Raw genomic sequence first — 20140 nt, forward strand, 5'->3', positions numbered from 1 at the left:
GAGGAGCTGAACTGAGACCAAGACCCCCTCTTCCATGCTGAACTTGCCCCATGATATCACCAATTCGAAGGGCAGCCTTTGCATTCTCCACAGCTTTCTTTGCCACCCACTTTCTTCCAGTTTTCAACATAGGTGCTGCCTCCCTTACGCATTTGTCGCGTGACTCTACTAATGTCATTTCCAGTCAGACCTTGGCACACTTAAAATCCTCGGTTAGAGCGGAGACTGGTAGCTGCAGTATTCTGTTACCATAAAGTCCCACTCTGCTGAGGCAGCGTGGAACTCCCAACCATTTCCTGATGTATGAACTGATTAAAGCTTCCAGCTTCTCTACTGTTGTCAAAGAAACCTCGTACACAGTCAGTGGCCACAGCAACCTCGGCAGTTGACCAATCTGAAAGCACCAGAGTTTTAGTTTGCTGGTAAAGCACTGCTGTCTATGCTCTTCAACCCTTCCACTGCTTGTTGTCTAACTTCTCCCAACTTCTCCTTTAGATCCCCATCGTACCATCTCCCAAGACTCTTCACTGGCTTCTCAGGCACTGTTGGTATTGCCTCACCATTAATGAAGAACCTTTTATCTACTACTTTACCTTTAATTATAGAGATGCTCCTTGATTTAGTGGGCTTGAATTGCATTCGTGCCCATTCTTTATTGGTTAATTTGCCCAATAATCGATTAGTGCAGGCTACTGTTGTAGTCATGGTTGTCATGTCATCCATGTATGCTCGAATTGGTGGTAGTCGCATTCCAGAAGCCAAGCGCTCTCCTCCCACTACCCATTTTGATGCCCTAATGATTACTTCCATTGCCATGGTAAAAGCCAGTGGAGAAGTACAGGGGTGCTGTGCATATGCTGTGCAATGAGAAATTCTGCTAGTTTCATGAATCTTATGAGCTGTGTGTACCATGCCCTGTGCCTTTTTACATTGCTTGGGAACACAAACGATAAACTATAAAAGGTATTTGATTCAAGTGTATCCAGCAGAACGGTACTTTTTAAAGAAGTTGAAAACTGCATCAAACTTTGTCTGTTTACCAGTGTCAGTTCAGGGTCAGAGCGATATTTTTTGGTCCTGCGCCACCTTAAAACTTGGGCACATAGCACAACGAGCCAGAAGAGACTTGCTCTTGCACGTACACAGTAACATTCTGGACGCGCTAGATGTCCATTTCCTAATAAAAAATGAATCAGCATGACACCAGACTGCAAGTCAGCCTTTGGAGCCTCTTGCTGTCGTTGTCTACAATGACTACAAATAAAATACAACTGCTCAGCCTGTTACACAAGGGAACAAGACATTTCTAAATTGCAGTACTTTAGCAGATCATGACATTATACGCTACTTTATGGTTTGTTTGCTCCAAGCATTTTATTGTAAGCAAGTTGTAAACGTTACAGGAGGGACTGTGATTAAAGCATTTTTCTTAAATAGATAAACGTATTGATTAACATGTTTTAACATAATAGCAACCTAATGCATGGCTTCCATCATATACAGGGGTAACAGTTTTATTCAGTGGCTTTCAGCACCCCCACTATAAACACTCTTTCAGTGCCACTGAACACTCTGGGATGGTCTGAGAAGCAGCTCACCTGCGTGTCTTCTCTTTGAATGCATGGATCCACCGAATGTAAAGTTATGGCTTTTCTTGATTTAAATCAGAATTTTTGCACGCTTGAGGGGGACACACTCTCAATTCTAAACTTGGGGGTTCATAATACGCAGTGGCTTGCCGCTGGAGTCCGCGCTCGGGTAAAAGAAGGGGTACAGCGCCTCTTCGAACTGCGCCTCGATGAAAGTGTGGAGGTGCCTCATATCCACAGCGCTGTAAAAAGACAGCTGCCCACCCTCGTAATCCAGGTAAATACCCACCAGTGAACAGTCCTGGTGTCCGAAGGTCCAGTACCCATTCTCAGGGCTCAGAATCACCCACCCCTCTCTCCCTGCTGTCTCCATGGCGACACCAATGTCCCAATCTGGGTGACCCCCAACGTCCACCTCCCAGTAGTGTCTTCCGGAGGTGAACCCCTCACTGGCCAGCACACAGGCGCAGATATCGAATCGAGTTTCCTGATTGGTCGGCTCGGGTGTCAGCAGTTGCTGGGGGGTGTAGCTGTAGCGGGCAGATGTGAGGTCATCTGAGAGGGTCAGGTGAGGGCTAGCGGAGGCGGGGTCAAGGGTCACAGTGCAGGGAGCTGGGGAGAGAATTGGTGAGCTGTTAAAGTAGAAATTACATGTTCATCTTCAACTCGAAATCGATCAGATCATTGAAATGGGGCTTGTTTAGAGTAACTTTTAAAGATGTAACTGTAGTGCAGTAAAACCTGTCTCTACAAACAGTCATTCTGTAGAATTCAGCATCATGTTTGGGTCCCGACAAAATCCCTACTGTAATGAATGGTGTGATCCCCTCTACAATCCAGAACCTGTCTATTCTGGAATTCAGAATGATTTGTAAATTGTCTTTTCTAAGTTTATATTCAAGTATGTTGGGTAAATACACACATGCCAGCATGTTATGGGACCGAAAAATCCATGTTTACATAATGGAAAATGTATAATACTAGAGTTACAGGCATAACTGGACAGTACTTCTACTGTAGTTCTAGTTTGTCATTTATACTTGTATTATATTTTGGGTGCATTTTTAGATTTTACAGCACCTCTGTAAACCAGCACACTGTATAATCTGGCACTATTTTCCAGTCCCAATGCTGGATGAGACAGGCTTTACTGTAATGTTCAGCAAAGGAGATCAGGTTTTATTGTTATTATACATTTTTATTAGCTTGTAAAAATCTTCCTATAATTAGGATAGGTAGCTTGAAATTTCTTTTTCGTAATTCTTATTGTACTGTCTCCTTCCCTTGTATGATGTCTACAGTCATTCTGAGAGCTTCTCATTGCAATCACTGATCATTCTGAGAGCTTCTCATTGCAATCACTGATCATTCTGAGAGCTTCTCATTACAATCACTGATCATTCTGAGAGCTTTCTACTGCAATCACTGATCATTCTGAGCTTCTCATTACAATCACTGATCATTCCGAGAGCTTCTTATTGCAATGACTGATCATTCCGAGAGCTTCTTATTGCAATCACTGATCATTCTGAGAGCTTCCTATTGCAATCACTGATCATTCTGAGAGCTTCCTATTGCAATCACTGATCATTCCGAGAGCTTCTTATTGCAATCACTGATCATTCTGAGAGCTTCTCATTGCAATCGCTGATCATTCTGAGAGCTTCTCATTGCAATCACTGATCATTCTCAGAGCTTCTTATTGCAATCACTGATCATTCTGCGAGCTTCTCATTGCAATCACAGATCATTCTGAGAGCTTCTTTTTGCAATCACTGATCATTCTGAGCTTCTCATTGCAATGACTGATCATTCTGAGAGCTTCTCATTGCAATCACTGATCATTCTCAGAGCTTCTTATTGCAATCACTGATCATTCTGCGAGCTTCTCATTGCAATCACAGATCATTCTGAGAGCTTCTTTTTGCAATCACTGATCATTCTGAGCTTCTCATTGCAATCACTGATCATTCTGCGAGCTTCTCATTGCAATCACAGATCATTCTGAGAGCTTCTTATTGCAATCACTGATTATTCTGAGCTTCTTATTGCAATGACTATGCAGAGTAAGTGGGGCTGGCAGAGTTGAAAGGTCACACTGTCACATGATTTGAATGGAATGAGTAAGGCTGTTCAGTGCCTGGCAGTTAGGATTCTCCAGACAAGCTCAAAGCCAGGGAAAGGCAGATTTAGAGAGGAAATGATAGCCACTCCATATCAGAACCAGAACCACTCTGAATGATTGCAAACACCTTAATAGAGTGAAGAGGGAAATGTAAATTCTCCCTGCAGCTCAAAGCCAGGTAAGGCAGATTCAAATTGATACAAACTCAATATTGGAGGAGCAACAGGACCCTGAAACCCTCAGAACATGTGGAATAGTAAAGGGAATGTAAAGAGTATTTTAAATGAGACTTGAAGCTCCCCTGTAATGATCAGTTAGCACACCTCCATGTGATGTGTGCCCTAGTGAATGTAGCTACAGTGCTGGGGTTGCACGCTGGCTTGTTCAATGCTGTTTTGTAAATGAACCCAGGAAGACAGCAGCTGTGCTGGGGGAGGAGGGTTTTACAGTTCTCTTGCGGTTAACCCTTTCCTCTCCGCTGAGTCAGACTGAAACTACACAGGATGTACAATACAGACGAGCCACACAGGTGCACAGAGCTCAGCTACTGTAGCTAAACTGCTCTCTGATTATATATAGACACAGCGCTTTTTCAGACCTGTGCACAACTTTCGCCACTATAAGCAGCTACAATGAACTTCTGCTTAATGTTTAGTTTTTTCCAAACCCCATTCTGAGTGATTCTATGAACTAATCCATGGTGTGTAGGGTTATGTTATAATAAGAGACACCCTACACACCACGGATTATTATAAATCACAAAAATGAAGATGGTTTAACTGCTATTAAACATACACAGGATGACATCACTGTACACAGGATAATAAGTGGCACTGAATATATATATATATATATATATATATATATATATATATATATATATATATATATATATATATATATATACACTGTATATATACAGCTCTGGCCAAAGGTTTTGCATCACGTATCATTTTAGGTTTGAGACATACTGTAAATTAAAAAAGAAAAACAAAAAACATAATTTAGATCTTGTATTTAATGTAATCAGAGAAGCTATAAAATGATATTGCAACAGTCATAACAGAAGTACAGTATTCCATGTTAGACTTCAAAATGGCACAATTTTCAATTTTTTTGGTAAGTAAATGGAAAACTACAAAGTAGTATGTAATTCAATTGACTTTATGAAGCAAAATGTGTTAATTCTATAGGGTGATGCAAAACTTTAGGCATTAAGTTATTGCTGGCTCTGTGAGAGTGTCTGTGTAACTGTTTGTGTGTGTGTGTGTGTGTGTGTGTGTGTGTGTGTGTGTTTGTGTGTGTGTGTGTGTGTGTGTGTGTGTGTGTGTGTGTTTGTGTATCTGGGCGGATGCTGTTTATCAGGCATTCAGCCTCGAAACCACAGCTCAGATTAAAACAGACCGATCTTTATCGGAGGCCTGGCTTGCACACAGAGTCTAGCGTGGGTGTGCAGGGGTTAACTCCGAGACGCACAGGCAGCACGCTCTGAGGTTTCAGAAACACACCTGCATTGCTGCACCTCAGCACAAGCAAACAACAAGCACGTGATAATACAAATATTAACAAGCTAGAATTTCCACTTCTTACCTCTTATTATCATGAGCAGCATTATCACTGCCCCCCTTTAAAGAAGCGCGGACCATCTTTAAAATCCATTCCATCACCTCTTATTATCATGAGCAGCATTATCACTGCCCCCCTTTAAAGACACGCTGACCATCTTTAAAATCCATTCCCTCACCTCTTATTATCATGAGCAGCATTATCACTGCCCCCCTTTAAAGACACGCTGACCATCTTTAAAATCCATTCCCTCACCTCTTATTAGCTTTAGAAACATTATCACTGCCCTGCTTAAAGGAGTGCTAGCCTTCTTTAAAATCCAATCTCATACCTTATTAGTTTTATTAACATTACAACTGGCTCTTCCCTTTACAATCAGTACTAACCATCTTTAAAATCCATTATTTTATCTCTTACCAGCATATTAACATTATCACTGGTCCCACTTTTAATTGAGTGCTAACTAAGGCGTCTTTAAAATGAACGAGAGGCCATTCAGCCCATCAGAACTTGTCCTATTCCTAGTAGCTGACTGATCTCAAACTTTGTCATGTCTTAAAGGATGCCAGCAATTCTGCCTCAACAACATGGCTAGGCAGCCCATTCCACACTCTCGCCATTCAGTGTCAAGAAGTGTCTCCTTCCCTCTGTCTAAAGCCCATGTAATATCAGGCAACTTTCAGGCAAAAATGTCCCCTAGTAAAAGCACAGAAAAGTGCAATAAAGCACAGTGAAAACATGGTAAAGCACAGCAAGGTGTAATAAAGCACAGTGAAAGCATGGTAAAGCACAACACAGTGTAATAAAGCACAGTGAAAGCATAGTAAAGCACAGAAAAGTGAAATAAAGCACAGTGAAAGCATAGTAAAGCACAGAAAAGTGTAATAAAGCACAGTGAAAGCATAGTAAAGCACAACACAGTGTAATAAATCACAGTGAAAGCATGGTAAAGCACAACACAGTGTAATAAAGCACAGTGAAAGCATTGTAAAAATAATGTGATATCTGTATAATGTGATATCTTGTAACAATTGTAAGTCGCCCTGGATAAGGGCGTCTGCTAAGAAATAAATAATAATAATAATAATAATAATGGTAAATCACAGCAACGTGGAATAAAGCACAGTGAAAGCATGGTAAAGCACAGCAAAGTGTAATAAAGCATAGTGAAAGCATGGTAAAGCACAACACAGTGTAATAAAACACAGTGAAAGCATGGTAAAGCACAGCAAGGTGTAATAAATCACAGTGAAAGCATGGTAAAGCACAACACAGTGTAATAAAGCATAGTGAAAGCATGGTAAAGCACAACACAGTGTAATAAAACACAGTGAAAGCATGGTAAAGCACAACACAGTGTAATAAAACACAGTGAAAGCATGGTAAAGCACAGCAAGGTGTAATAAAGCACAGTGAAAGCATGGTAAAGCACAGCAAGGTGTAATAAAGCACAGTGAAAGCATGGTAAAGCACAACAAGGTGTAATAAATCACAGTGAAAGCATGGTAAAGCACAGCAAGGTGTAATAAACCACAGTGAAAGCATGGTAAAGCACAGCAAGGTGTAATAAAGCACAGTGAAAGCATGGTAAAGCACAGCAAGGTGTAATAAACCACAGTGAAAGCATGGTAAAGCACAGCAAGGTGTAATAAATCACAGTGAAAGCATGGTAAAGCACAGCAAGGTGTAATGAAGCACAGTGAAAGCATGGTAAAGTTTCCCATAGTAAAAGCATAGCAAAGTTAAAGCACAGTGAAAGCATGGAAAAGCATAGGAACGTGTAATAAAGCACAGCAACAGCATAGTGAAGCATAGGTGAGAATCGTAAACAATAGCAAGGTATGGTAAAGCATATTAAGAAACACGGCAAACCAGGGTAAACTATTGGTGAATGCATATTATAGCTGTCGGAACAGCATGGTAGAAAACTGCAGAAACACAATGATAAACTCTGCCAGGGGCCTGGAGCCTCACTGCCTGCAGCACCTGGTTTGATGATGGCTCTCAGCTTCTTCCACAGCGTGTACTGCAGAGGACCCTGGTACAGCCCCCGGTGCAGCTGCTCTGAGACAGCCTCGGGCTCCCTCACTCCCCGCTTCAGCCTGGGAGAGAGGAGGAGAGGCACAGCTTAACATGCGCTAGTCTTGGTTCTGAAGAAACCACACATCGAGAGTTCATACGTGAATCTGTTGGTCTCAGAGTGTCTCCAGCAGCCACGGAGAGAGGGAGAGAAAGAGGTAGAAAGAGAGGTGGGAAAGGAGAGGGAGGGGGAGAGGATGGAGAGGGAAAAAACTGAACTCCAGTCTTACCTTTCTGTTAGTTCCTTCAGATCCTGTAGGAAAAAGATACCGGTCAAAAACACAAGAAACTGAGTCAAACAGACAAGTGTTTCAGCTAGTGCCTTCATCAGTGTGACTGAAACTGAGTCAAGCAGACAAGTGTTTCAGCTAGTGCCTTCATCAGTGTGACTGAAACTAGAAGAAACTGAGTCAAGCAGACAAGCGTTTCAGCTAGTGCCTTCATCAGTGTGACTGAAACTAGAAGAACCTGAGTCAAGCAGACAAGCGTTTCAGCTAGTGCCTTCATCAGTGTGACTGAAACTGAGTCAAGCAGACAAGTGTTTCAGCTAGTGCCTTCATCAGTGTGACTGAAACTAGAAGAAACTGAGTCAAGCAGACAAGCGTTTCAGCGAGTGCCTTCATCAGTGTGACTGAAACTAGAAGAAACTGAGTCAAGCAGACAAGCGTTTCAGCTAGTGCCTTCATCAGTGTGACTGAAACTAGAAGAACCTGAGTCAAGTAGACAAGCGTTTCAGCTAGAGCCTTCATCAGTGTTACTGAAACTGAGTCAAGCAGACAAGCGTTTCAGCTAGTGCCTTCATCAGTGTTACAGAAACTGAGTCAAGCAGACAAGCATTTCAGCTAGTGCCTTCATCAGTGTTACTTAAACTAGAAGAAACTGAGTCAAGCAGACAAGCGTTTCAGCGAGTGCCTTCATCAGTGTTACAGAAACTGAGTCAAGCAGACAAGCATTTCAGCTAGTGCCTTCATCAGTGTTACTGAAACTAGAAGAACCTGAGTCAAGCAGACAAGCGTTTCAGCTAGTGCCTTCATCAGTGTGACTGAAACTAGAAGAACCTGAGTCAAGCAGACAAGCGTTTCAGCTAGAGCCTTCATCAGTGTTACTGAAACTGAGTCAAGCAGACAAGCGTTTCAGCTAGTGCCTTCATCAGTGTTACAGAAACTGAGTCAAGCAGACAAGCATTTCAGCTAGTGCCTTCATCAGTGTGACTGAAACTGAGTCAAGCAGACAAGCGTTTCAGCTAGTGCCTCCATCAGTGTTACTTAAACTAGAAGAAACTGAGTCAAACAGACAAGCGTTTCAGCTAGTGCCTTCATCAGTGTTACTGAAACTAGAAGAACCTGAGTCAAGCAGACAAGCGTTTCAGCTAGTGCCTTCATCAGTGTTACTGAAACTAGAAGAACCTGAGTCAAGCAGACAAGCGTTTCAGCTAGTGCCTTCATCAGTGTTACTGAAACTAGAAGAACCTGAGTCAAGCAGACAAGCGTTTCAGCTAGAGCCTTCATCAGTGTTACTGAAACTGAGTCAAGCAGACAAGCGTTTCAGCTAGTGCCTTCATCAGTGTTACAGAAACTGAGTCAAGCAGACAAGCATTTCAGCTAGTGCCTTCATCAGTGTGACTGAAACTGAGTCAAGCAGACAAGCGTTTCAGCTAGTGCCTCCATCAGTGTTACTTAAACTAGAAGAAACTGAGTCAAACAGACAAGCGTTTCAGCTAGTGCCTTCATCAGTGTTACTGAAACTAGAAGAACCTGAGTCAAGCAGACAAGCGTTTCAGCTAGTGCCTTCATCAGTGTTACTGAAACTAGAAGAACCTGAGTCAAGCAGACAAGCGTTTCAGCTAGTGCCTTCATCAGTGTTACTGAAACTAGAAGAAACTGAGTCAAGCAGACAAGCGTTTCAGCTAGTGCCTTCATCAGTGTTACTGAAACTAGAAGAACCTGAGTCAAGCAGACAAGCGTTTCAGCTAGTGCCTTCATCAGTGTTACTGAAACTAGAAGAACCTGAGTCAAGCAGACAAGCGTTTCAGCTAGAGCCTTCATCAGTGTGACTGAATCTAGAAGAAACTGAGTCAAGCAGTTCAGTTCCTCTGCAGGTATGAAGCTGTATACACACTTTCAAATCCAGCCAAAAAGCTGCTCAAAAGTTAAAAGAATCGCAATCCTTCACGCTAACAAACTTACATAAACTTCCATAATAATAATAATAAAAAAAAACAGGAAGTCACTTTCCTTAATTAGCGCTGGGGCGTCGCCCACTTCTTGCCCATCCTTCTCCAGCCCCTCCCTTGCCAGCCTGCCCTGCAGTGAGGTCACGTCCTGCTGCAGGTGGGTCACTTCCTGTTGTGCTGCGCTGAGCACCCCCTCTCTCTGCTGCTCCAGCCTGCGCAGGTCAGCCTGCAGTTGGGAGCACAGCGCCTTCTTCTCAGCCTCCAGGAACTGCAGGAGCTCCTCCACCTGGGAGCAGATCCCCCTCTCAAGAGAGGCAGCAGAGTCCTCAGGAGCAAACACACCAGCACACATGAACTGAGGGCTGTGCATGAGGAGTGTGCTGAGATTATCAACAGGTATTAAACAAATCCAGCAAGAAAAGCTGTCCTTCTGCATCGAGTGTTTTAAAAGCTGATTGGAAAATGTGCTTCTAATCAGCTTTTAAAACACACAATGCGGAAGTTAATGAATTGCCATTGATTGGTACTCAGTTGTAAAGGTGAGGGAAGGACAGCAGTTTTTGTTTGAAATCAACCCGTTAGAAGGGATTTATTTAATATCTGCTGATAAATACTTCTTAAAGGCAATTCCGAGTACCAGAATCAGCACAGCCCTAGAGAGACCAACAAGGACTTTAAATAGATTATAAGCCACATCCCCACTGGAACCTATTAGCAGCAGGTACACGGAGTGTGTGATCTCAAAGCATTTGAAACGTTTAAACCACAACAGGTTGTATAGAAACAGATTCAATATGTCAGTAATAGCTTTTCACCTGTTTTTTATTTATATTGAATTACTTCTAATATGTTTCTAAGTGTTCGGTGGCTACCTCTAATCAAGCTGAGTGAGTTTCTTGGGCACTCTTTGTATGACAGACCCCCCGACACAGCAAAGAGTGCAAGAGAATGAAATCCACTTTCAACTTGATTAGAGGGAGCTGCCCTACACTTGGATGCATGCAATCTCTTACCTCTTATTAGCTTTAGTTAATACTAACTGATGGTTAACACTATCACTGGTCTTCCCTTTGAAAGAGCATTAAGCCATCTTCAAAATCCATTCTCTTACCTCTATAGCTTTATTAACATTAATACTGGTCTTCCCTTTGAAAGAGTGCTAACCCATCTTTAAAATCCATTCTCTTACCTCTGTAGCTTTATTAACATTAATACTGGTCTTCCCTTTGAAAGAGCGCTAACCCATCTTTAAAATCCATTCTCTTACCTCTGTAGCTTTATTAACATTTATACTGGTCTTCCCTTTGAAAGAGCGCTAACCCATCTTTAAAATCCATTCTCTTACCTCTGTAGCTTTATTAACATTAATACTGGTCTTTCCTTTGAAAGAGCGCTAACCCATCTTTAAAATCCATTCTCTTACCTCTGTAGCTTTATTAACATTAATACTGGTCTTCCCTTTGAAAGAGCGTTAAGCCATCTTTAAAATCCATTCTCTTACCTCTGTAGCTTTATTAGCTTTTTTGACCTCCCCTTTCTATGATGTTTGTAGTAACTCTGAGTGGTTCTGTCTCTCGGTCCTACCTTTAGGTCATTCAGCTCTCTCTCGTGTTTCGAGTGCATAGTCCGGATTTTTTCCTTCTGTTCTTCAAACTCAGTCAGCGCCGACTCAAACCTCTCCTGAAACCACATGAACACAGGATTCAAACTCAGCACTACTCAAACCTCTCCTGAAACCACATGAACACAGGATTCAAACTCAGCACTACTCAAACCTCTCCTGAAACCACATGAACACAGGATTCAAACTCAGCACTACTCAAACCTCTCCTGAAACCACATGAACACAACATGAAGAAACAGCCCCTGCCAGTCTTGCGCTCTCTCTTGTACAGCTCACCCTGTCTATTCACGGATTAGAAGCGGTGTAACGAGACACTAATGTCACGATATGTGATGGTCCTGATGGACTACTTGAATGATGCTTAATAAGATCAAATGCTTAATAAGATAATTTATTGATGGACAATTTTTTTTATCAAAAGACAAAAATGAAATGCGTGTGTATTTATACCAAGTATTAAACACCAGTATTCATTTTTCAAGAACCACTTGGTGAACTAGAATGAGCCGTGTTGAGCTCTTGGGCTTGTCAAGACACAAAAGACACATGGCTCTATTAGGATCTGATAAACAATGTACAGCAAGTATCCCAATTCCTCAATCGCTACAACCCTACTTACTGCCATACTGTATTAACCCAGACCCCTCACCTTGCACTCTTGCAGTGCTTCTTGTATGGGTGCCATGCTGTGGTCTTTATGATCTCTGGACACAGCGCACACCACGCAGATTGCCACCTGCTCATCCTGGCAGTACACCTTCAGTCTCTCGCCATGCTTCGCACAGAACCCCGCCGGAGTGCCCCTCTCTGCTGCGCCGCTGCCCTCTGGTGGAGAGGCCGAAGCCGTGCCCCAGGAGTCCACTCGGAGCTTGCGCACGCGCTCCACGATGTTGCAGAGCAGCCGGTTGGTCCTGAGCTGGAGCTGGGGGAAGATCTCGCGGCACTGGGGGCAGGTGAAGGCCTGGCTCTGCCCCTCCGGGGCACTGCCCTCCTCCCCGCCCCGCAGCCAGTACTTACTGATGCAGCTGCGGCAGAAATTGTGCTCGCACTCCAGCCGCACGGGGTCGCAGTACAGCTCCAGGCAGATGGGACACGTCACCTCATTGGTCAGGCTCTCCGCCAGCTCCGCCTCCGGAGACGATGACATCATTATGTTGAGGACAGGCTGAAAATCTCTCAAACCTAGAAAGACAACGTTTACGATCACTAGACTGCACTAGAATTACAACAGTTTGAGATCACAAGACTAGACTGGACTAGAATTGCATTGTAACTACAGTTTAAGATCACTAGACTAGACTGGACTAGAATTGCATTGTAACTGCAGTTTAAGATCACTAGACTAGACTGTACTAGAATTGCATTGTAACTGCAGTTTAAGATCACTAGACTAGACTGGACTAGAAATACATTGTCACTACAGTTTGAGATCACTTGACTAGACTGTACTTGAATTGCATTGTAACTGCAGTTTAAGATCACTAGACTAGACTGGACTAGAAATACATTGTCACTACAGTTTGAGATCACTTGACAAGACTGTACTAGAATTGCATTGTAACTGCAGTTTAAGATCACTAGACTAGACTGGACTAGAAATACATTGTCACTACAGTTTGAGATCACTTGACTAGACTGGACTAGAATTAAGAAAATATTAATATCACTTAGAGCAACACCAATGTTTCGAATATATTGTTAAGATAAATTTAAAGATATGAATGAGGACCACGTACCTTAATTGCTGATTTCAATTCCTCTCTCTCTCTCTCTCAGTCTCAGTATGAGTCAGTTCATTTCCCGCTGTGTATTTCACAATGACAGTGACAGTGGTCCTCTAGATTTATGGTTGTTTCTGATGTTTGTTTTCAAACAGAACAGGAAATAAAGGGGCGGTTGAATTTATAACTGACTGTGTCACAAGTCTATGTTTATGCATATTTATTAATATTTATGTTTTAAATATTGTCATGTTACTATTATTATTAGTAGTAGTATTGCTATTCATGTAGATTAATTGTGTTGCTTTTTTGTTAAAAGTTGAGTTGATCTAAATAGACACTTCAGTGTGAATTGTTCCTGTTTTATTTCACTAATTCATATTTATTTTATAATGTAAAAAAACAACACAGCGAATCTATGTGAACAGCAATACTACTACTACTAATACAGCTGAGCCTGTCATATCCGATCCCCTCTATTAACCGATGGACCTCCAGCTTGTGTCTTTTACACAGGCTAATACCAACTGAACAGTAAGGAGTGAATGTCCACAAATGTATTATATTGCCAAAAACAGTCCTGTTTTTATTAATGGAAATTAACACTGGGACTGCAGTCCCAAACAAAAGGTTACCAAAATAATAAACAATAATCACAGTGCAAGTGCAGGTGCTGTGTGCTGAACAGGCTGTAGTGATGTGACAGTGCAGGTGCTGTGTGCTGAACAGGCTGTAGTGATGGGGCAGTGCAGGTGCTGTGTGCTGAACAGGCTGCAGTGATGTGACAGTGCAGGTGCTGTGTGCTGAACAGGCTGCAGTGATGTGACAGTGCAGGTGCTGTGTGCTGAACAGGCTGTAGTGATGGGGCAGTGCAGGTGCTGTGTGCTGAACAGGCTGTAGTGATGTGACAGTGCAGGTGCTGTGTGCTGAACAGGCTGTAGTGATGTGACAGTGCAGGTGCTGTGTGCTGAACAGGCTGTAGTGATGTGGCAGTGCAGGTGCTGTGTGCTGAACAGGCTGCAGTGATGTGACAGTGCAGGTGCTCTGTGCTGAACAGGCCGTAGTGATGTGACAGTACAGGTGCTGTGTGCTGAACAGGCTGTAGTGATGTGGCAGTGCAGGTGTTGTGTGCTGATCAGGCTGTAGTGATGTGGCAGTGCAGGTGCTCTGTGCTGAACAGGCTGTAGTGATGTGGCAGTGCAGGTGCTGAACAGGCTGTAGTGATGCGACAGTGCAGGTGCTGTGTGCTGAACAGGCTGTAGTGATGTGACAGTGCAGTTGCTGTGTGCTGAACAGGCTGTAGTGATGTGGCAGTGCAGGTGCTGAACAGGCTGTAGTGATGTGACAGTGCAGGTGCTGAACAGGCAGTAGCGATGTGGCAGTGCAGGTGCTGTGTGCTGAACAGGCTGTAGTGATGTGACAGTGCAGGTGCTGAACAGGCTGTAGTGATGTGACAGTGCAGGTGCTGTGTGCTGAACAGGCTGTATTGATGGGGCAGTGCAGGTGCTGTGTGCTGAACAGGCTGTAGTGATGGGGCAGTGCAGGTGCTGTGTGCTGAACAGGCTGTAGTGATGTGACAGTGCAGGTGCTGTGTGCTGAACAGTCTGTAGTGATGTGGCAGTGCAGGTGCTGAACAGGCTGTAGTGATGTGGCAGTGCAGGTGCTGAACAGGCTGTAGTGATGTGGCAGTGCAGGTGCTGAACAGGCTGTAGTGATGTGACAGTGCAGGTGCTCTGTGCTGAACAGGCTGTAGTGATGTGGCAGTGCAGGTGCTGAACAGGCTGTAGTGATGTGACAGTGCAGGTGCTGAACAGGCTGTAGTGATGTGACAGTGCAGGTGCTGTGTGCTGAACAGTCTGTAGTGATGTGGCAGTGCAGGTGCTGAACAGGCTGTAGTGATGTGGCGTGCAGGTGCTGAACAGGCTGTAGTGATGTGACAGTGCAGGTGCTGTGTGCTGAACAGGCTGTAGTGATGTGACAGTGCAGGTGCTGAACAGGCTGTAGTGATGTGGCAGTGCAGGTGCTGTGTGCTGAACAGGCTGTAGTGATGTGACAGTGCAGGTGCTGTGTGCTGAACAGGCTGTAGTGATGTGACAGTGCAGGTGCTCTGTGCTGAACAGGCTGTAGTGATGTGGCAGTGCAGGTGCTCTGTGCTGAACAGGCTGTAATGATGTGACAGTGCAGGTGCTCTGTGCTGAACAGGCTGTAATGATGTGACAGTGCAGGTGCTATGTGCTGAATAGGCTGTAGTGATGTTGCAGTGCAGGTGCTCTGTGCTGAACATGCTGTAGTGATGTGGTAGTGCAGGTGCTGAACAGGCTGTAGTGATGTGGCAGTGCAGGTGCTGTGTGCTGAACAGGCTGTAGTGATGTGACAGTGCAGGTGCTCTGTGCTGAACAGGCTGTAGTGATGTGGCAGTGCAGGTGCTCTGTGCTGAACAGGCTGTAATGATGTGACAGTGCAGGTGCTCTGTGCTGAACAGGCTGTAATGATGTGACAGTGCAGGTGCTATGTGCTGAATAGGCTGTAGTGATGTTGCAGTGCAGGTGCTCTGTGCTGAACATGCTGTAGTGATGTGACAGCATGGGCATCCACAGATAGGTGCGGGGGGGGGGCACTCCTTTCTTGTAAAATTAAGTCCCTAAGTGTTGGGAAATAAGAGTGGCATTAACACTGCTGTAGTGACAAATGTACTCTCCGTATATAAACTATGTACAGTTAACCAGTGCTAAACTAATAAGTTTAATAATTTGTCAAACAATATTTAATTGCCACAAAAGTAAATGAAAATGTTGTGACAAATGCTGGAATAATAATGCTGGAGACACACAACATGGTTTATTTAAGCAGCCAACAGCAAGTCAACACCAACGATGCACTCTAACACCTACACACAGACAGAACTGCCCCACCTCTCAAGGGGACATTCATATATGACATAAAATAACAGGAAGGTTTCAGCAGTTAAAGGGTATGGCAAAATAACTAACAGGAGCACTTACAATAACAACAGTACTTCCCTTACCCTATTTCCCATTCCCAGCGTCCTCTGCTGCTCATTAACATATTTGTGGAGACCGGCTCCTGGCACGGCACACAATACACCAACCGGTGGAACGGTGAGTCAGTCCAGCCGTGCCTGTTACAATATATTAATCTACCTTGAACTTCTGCAGCACAGACAGAAGTGGCGTCATTACAGAAACCACAGACTAAAATCCCAGATGTTGATATTACTCTGGATTAGTGTACTTTATTTTACACTGTGAAATATACCTTTGTTTAGATATGAAACACCATGTAATGTCAAATATGAAAATTTAACACCTAAAATCAACACTAACGGTTAACAGATTTTAACACTGGCCAATTTACTGTGATCATACTAAATATCAATAGATAAATATCATATTTAACATCTAAAATTGAAATAGTTACATAACTTATTAAAACATTCATTTATTTATATGTCACATATAAAAAACTCTAAATGGATAAAGAAATTCATATTTCGGTGTGTGAGCATCATTCTGTATTATGCAAGTGGGGACTTGTGTCCCTCCAGACTATCCAAGTGGGGGCTATAATGTGGGGGGTATTTATATTAAGAATTATGAACCTGGTGAACTTTTATACTGACAGAACCTTGAAAACAGTTAGCAACCTAATTACTATAACTATTTCATAGCAGTTACCTACAATGTACTTGCATAGCGTACTTACATTGCAGAAACACACACAGCACCGTGTGAGCGTCGTTCCAGGTCATTTTAGCTAGGCGAGGACTATTGCAATGGATATTATGGTTTATAAATATGAGAAGATATTAAATAAACAGAACTGCAGCCTAATCATTGAAGATAGAGTACAGTAATGATATCAATCACCTGCCATACCTGTATTATACTAACACACAAACTGTTGACATCTACAGTAGGTGGGCACTTCCTTGTAGAAGTATTCTGAAATCCCTGAAAACTAAATTGTATTAATTATAGAAGAAAAAATAATGCTATTAGCAATGTTATTTGACTCTAATGTGCAGCGAATTGTTACATTTTAAGCACATACTTCGGTAAAGTTTTTTTTAATGCCATGCATTCCATGTGTAGGAGCCAGAGTGCAATTATGCGTGTGTTTTAACAGTTGAAGTGGGACCAGAAAAAAAATTAGAGTTGAAATTAGAGGAAAAATATATTTATTGCTTGAAAATACAAGAGCAACTTATTTGCAGACATTCAAACCAAAAGTATTAACATGAACAAGTATTTTTTATTTTTCTGTATTTTTTACAGAATTGATTGTCATAGGATCGAGCACATTTTAGTGTGAATGTGCATCCGCACTGGATGAGAGTGATGAGAGCGACACCGCCAACGTCAACCCAAACCAGACGTGAAACAAATACGACCTCAACCATGCATTCCTATTGGACATACTAGAGATGGCTGGCTCTCTGACCGCCACCAACTCCACTGTCAAGTAAAATCTATAGATCAGAGTTATTACATCCCTATAAATCCAACAGTAGTTTTAGCAGCACAGCTGCAGTTGTAAAAAATGCATTTTTTAATCTTAAACCTATTGTGTACATTTAAAAAAAAAAACCTCATATGCCTTCAAATTTATTTATCTTTATTTTTAAAAGATTAAAAAAAAAAACTCTTCTTCAGGACGTTTCGGGCAAAAGCCCTTCTTCAGCTGTTTAAAAAGAAAAGTAAACACAGTGCAGTAAACTTGTTATTCAAGAATTGTAATAGAAAGAATTGTAACAATTACACACACTACATACAGTACATACTGCTTTGCAAAAGTCTAGACATGTTGCATTTTTCTACTCCGATGCATTATGAGCATCAACAATTTACTCAAAGCCTCCACTAGTATTTTCTACTATTACAACAACCTTGACTTGCATAAAGAAGAAACAACATTGAGTGAAATAGCTTGCGTCACTCGATTTTCAAGGTGTGGTATCTGAAGCATAATCAACAAGTACAGAGAAACATCTGTAATTGACAAACCCAGGACTGGAAGACCCAAAAAGCTGTCTAACAAGGAAGAGCAATACTTGAAGATAATATCCTCAAGGAATAGAAAGACAAGCGTTGAATTGACAACAGAACTGTCAGAAGGCACAGTTGTCATTTTTCATTTAAATGCTGGAGATGTGGACTGCATGTATAAACCTAATTTTTATGGAACTTGCATAATCAGCAAGAAAATGTCTCAGTGCTGCTAAATGTACCACCTTCCACTGTCAGGCACTGCGTCTTCTGGATGTCTTTGTACATGGATACTGCTGCACCTTATAAATTCATTTTTCATGGTCCTTGCTTAACTTGTTTTGAGGTGTGTGTTCAACGTGGGTCAAGGGTGTTAACCTTGCTTCTGATTGGTCAGTTTCATTCGAGTCACGCAAAAAAAAAATAGGAGACAGGTTCTATTTCAGCGACGAATGTCTAACAACCATTTTTATGACATGTATTTCTCTTGATTGAGTTAATTTTGTTGTACAATATTTTACAGCTTTCCAGTCACGACCGTTCTCCTGTAGTGTGGGGTTTTCAGCGATGCACTTTTCACAGGCTGCTTTCCCAGGAACTTGCATCATTGTAATGAACTGTTTTAAATGGCATTCAGCCATTTCTTTTTCCATTTTTGAAAATAATAATAATAATAAAACATGTTATTTAAATTATATATAACACTTAACATTTGTGACCATTACACTGAATACAAATCTCTTTTTTTTTTACAATTATTTCTTATGACAGTAATATATATTATTTACACATGCTTGCATGTAATACTTCACCTTTTCTTGGTGTAATGCTGTTTTCTGTTTTCTTTACACCTTTGTGCTTCCTTTTCCTTTCCTGCAAGTCTTCATTTTTCTGACTCGCTGTCCATCTTCCTTCTGAGGGGCCCGGTCTTTCTGTGATTTCTTCTGCCTCGGAGTCAGAGTCTTCCAGTAGAACTAATAAAAAAAATTAAAAAAAAGTTTAAATGAAATGTCTTGATCAATCATGGACAGAAACAATTGCTTGTTTTTTGCTGGCATTTCATAATATTGGTTATTTAGTAATCTTTAAACAATTTTGCTTTACCAGAAAACATTTGAGAATTACAACTTTTAATTCCATCACTTACCATCAAGATCTGGTGTGACTTCCTCCAGTGTTTTCCCTTTGAAGTTATGAAGTCCATTCTCCAGGGCAAGAAGCACACGGCTTTGCAAGCTGGAGTGTGTCTTCAGGAAGTCGATAAAATTCCCTGTGAACCTGGATGTTGTGACCCATAAATGTTGCCAATTGGTCCAGTTCATGAGTTTGCAGATTCAGTAATTGTGACAAAGTAGCTACGTGTTTGCGGAGTCATGTGGATGTAATGTGTTCTGGATGTTTTGCTCTACAGCTTTCAGCAAACCGCCATAAGCTGTCACATCCTCTGATGTTCTCCAGAGAATTGAAATAAGGTCTGGCAAAAATATGGATTTTCACCATTAATGCCAACACCTTTTCTGTGTTTTAACAGTAGCTCTACAGAATTCTTCATACTTGGTGTCAGGAGAATCGGCACTTTGCGACCTCTTTTGCCCTGGACTTGAGTGAATTTGCTGCACAATTTCTTTTCAAAATCTGATAAGCTTTTTCTGATTTCATCTTGCATTGCCCCTGTGTTTCTCCTTCTCTGAGGCGATTAAAAATAATTATTTGAACAAGAGTCACCTGAGAAAGGCCATGCCATGATTCTACTGTTGGGCAAACTTCAAGGAGCTTTTTGTTGTTTTCTTTTGGTTTGAGTTGCATTTGAAGATTCCTTATGTCTGTCACAGGAATCATCTGTGGTTTGTTCCACTTTCTGATAAAGGGTTTTAAGTGCATTCGATGAAACCTGTGCAGTCCATTCAAGGTCTATCAACTGACAGAACCTCTCCACACATTTTTTGAGATGTTCATCACCATTTCGGATTGCCTCACCTTCCAAAATGCCTGCAACTTTCACAAGTGAATGCCGCAGTTTCAGTGCCGTTGACGGTTTTGTGTATCGATTGCTGTCCTCATTAAAACCAGTCATGGTTTTTACAGCTTGAAGCAGTGTGTTAAACTTGGATAGGTTTATTGGGTCTTTCATGTATATGATTTCGTTATCATTTTTTCTTGCCTCCTCCAGTAGTCTTGCCAGTTCTCACATTTTGTTACGAATGTCAGAATGATGACGAGGTACTTCTCCATTCTGTGTGAACATTCTCTCCCCAAG

At 42.1% G+C, this 20140-nt stretch overlaps 1 protein-coding gene across 1 annotated transcript; it reads right to left on the reverse strand.

The window, feature by feature from the left end:
* Window positions 1-1370: 1370 nt before the first annotated feature.
* On the reverse strand, window positions 1371-13021 carry LOC117434262 (E3 ubiquitin-protein ligase TRIM7-like). Its single transcript, XM_059010636.1, has 7 exons — window positions 12893-13021; window positions 11806-12338; window positions 11117-11212; window positions 9546-9857; window positions 7590-7720; window positions 7267-7382; window positions 1371-2201 (listed from the first exon to the last, which is right to left on the reverse strand). Exons 2-7 carry the CDS (start codon window positions 12304-12306, stop codon window positions 1705-1707), a joined length of 1653 nt encoding a protein of 550 aa, XP_058866619.1. The 5' UTR covers window positions 12307-12338; window positions 12893-13021; the 3' UTR covers window positions 1371-1704.
* Between the last annotated feature and the right edge of the window lie 7119 nt (window positions 13022-20140).

Source organism: Acipenser ruthenus, chromosome 41, assembly GCF_902713425.1.
Source record: "Acipenser ruthenus chromosome 41, fAciRut3.2 maternal haplotype, whole genome shotgun sequence".
NCBI classification, from domain to species: domain Eukaryota; kingdom Metazoa; phylum Chordata; class Actinopteri; order Acipenseriformes; family Acipenseridae; genus Acipenser; species Acipenser ruthenus.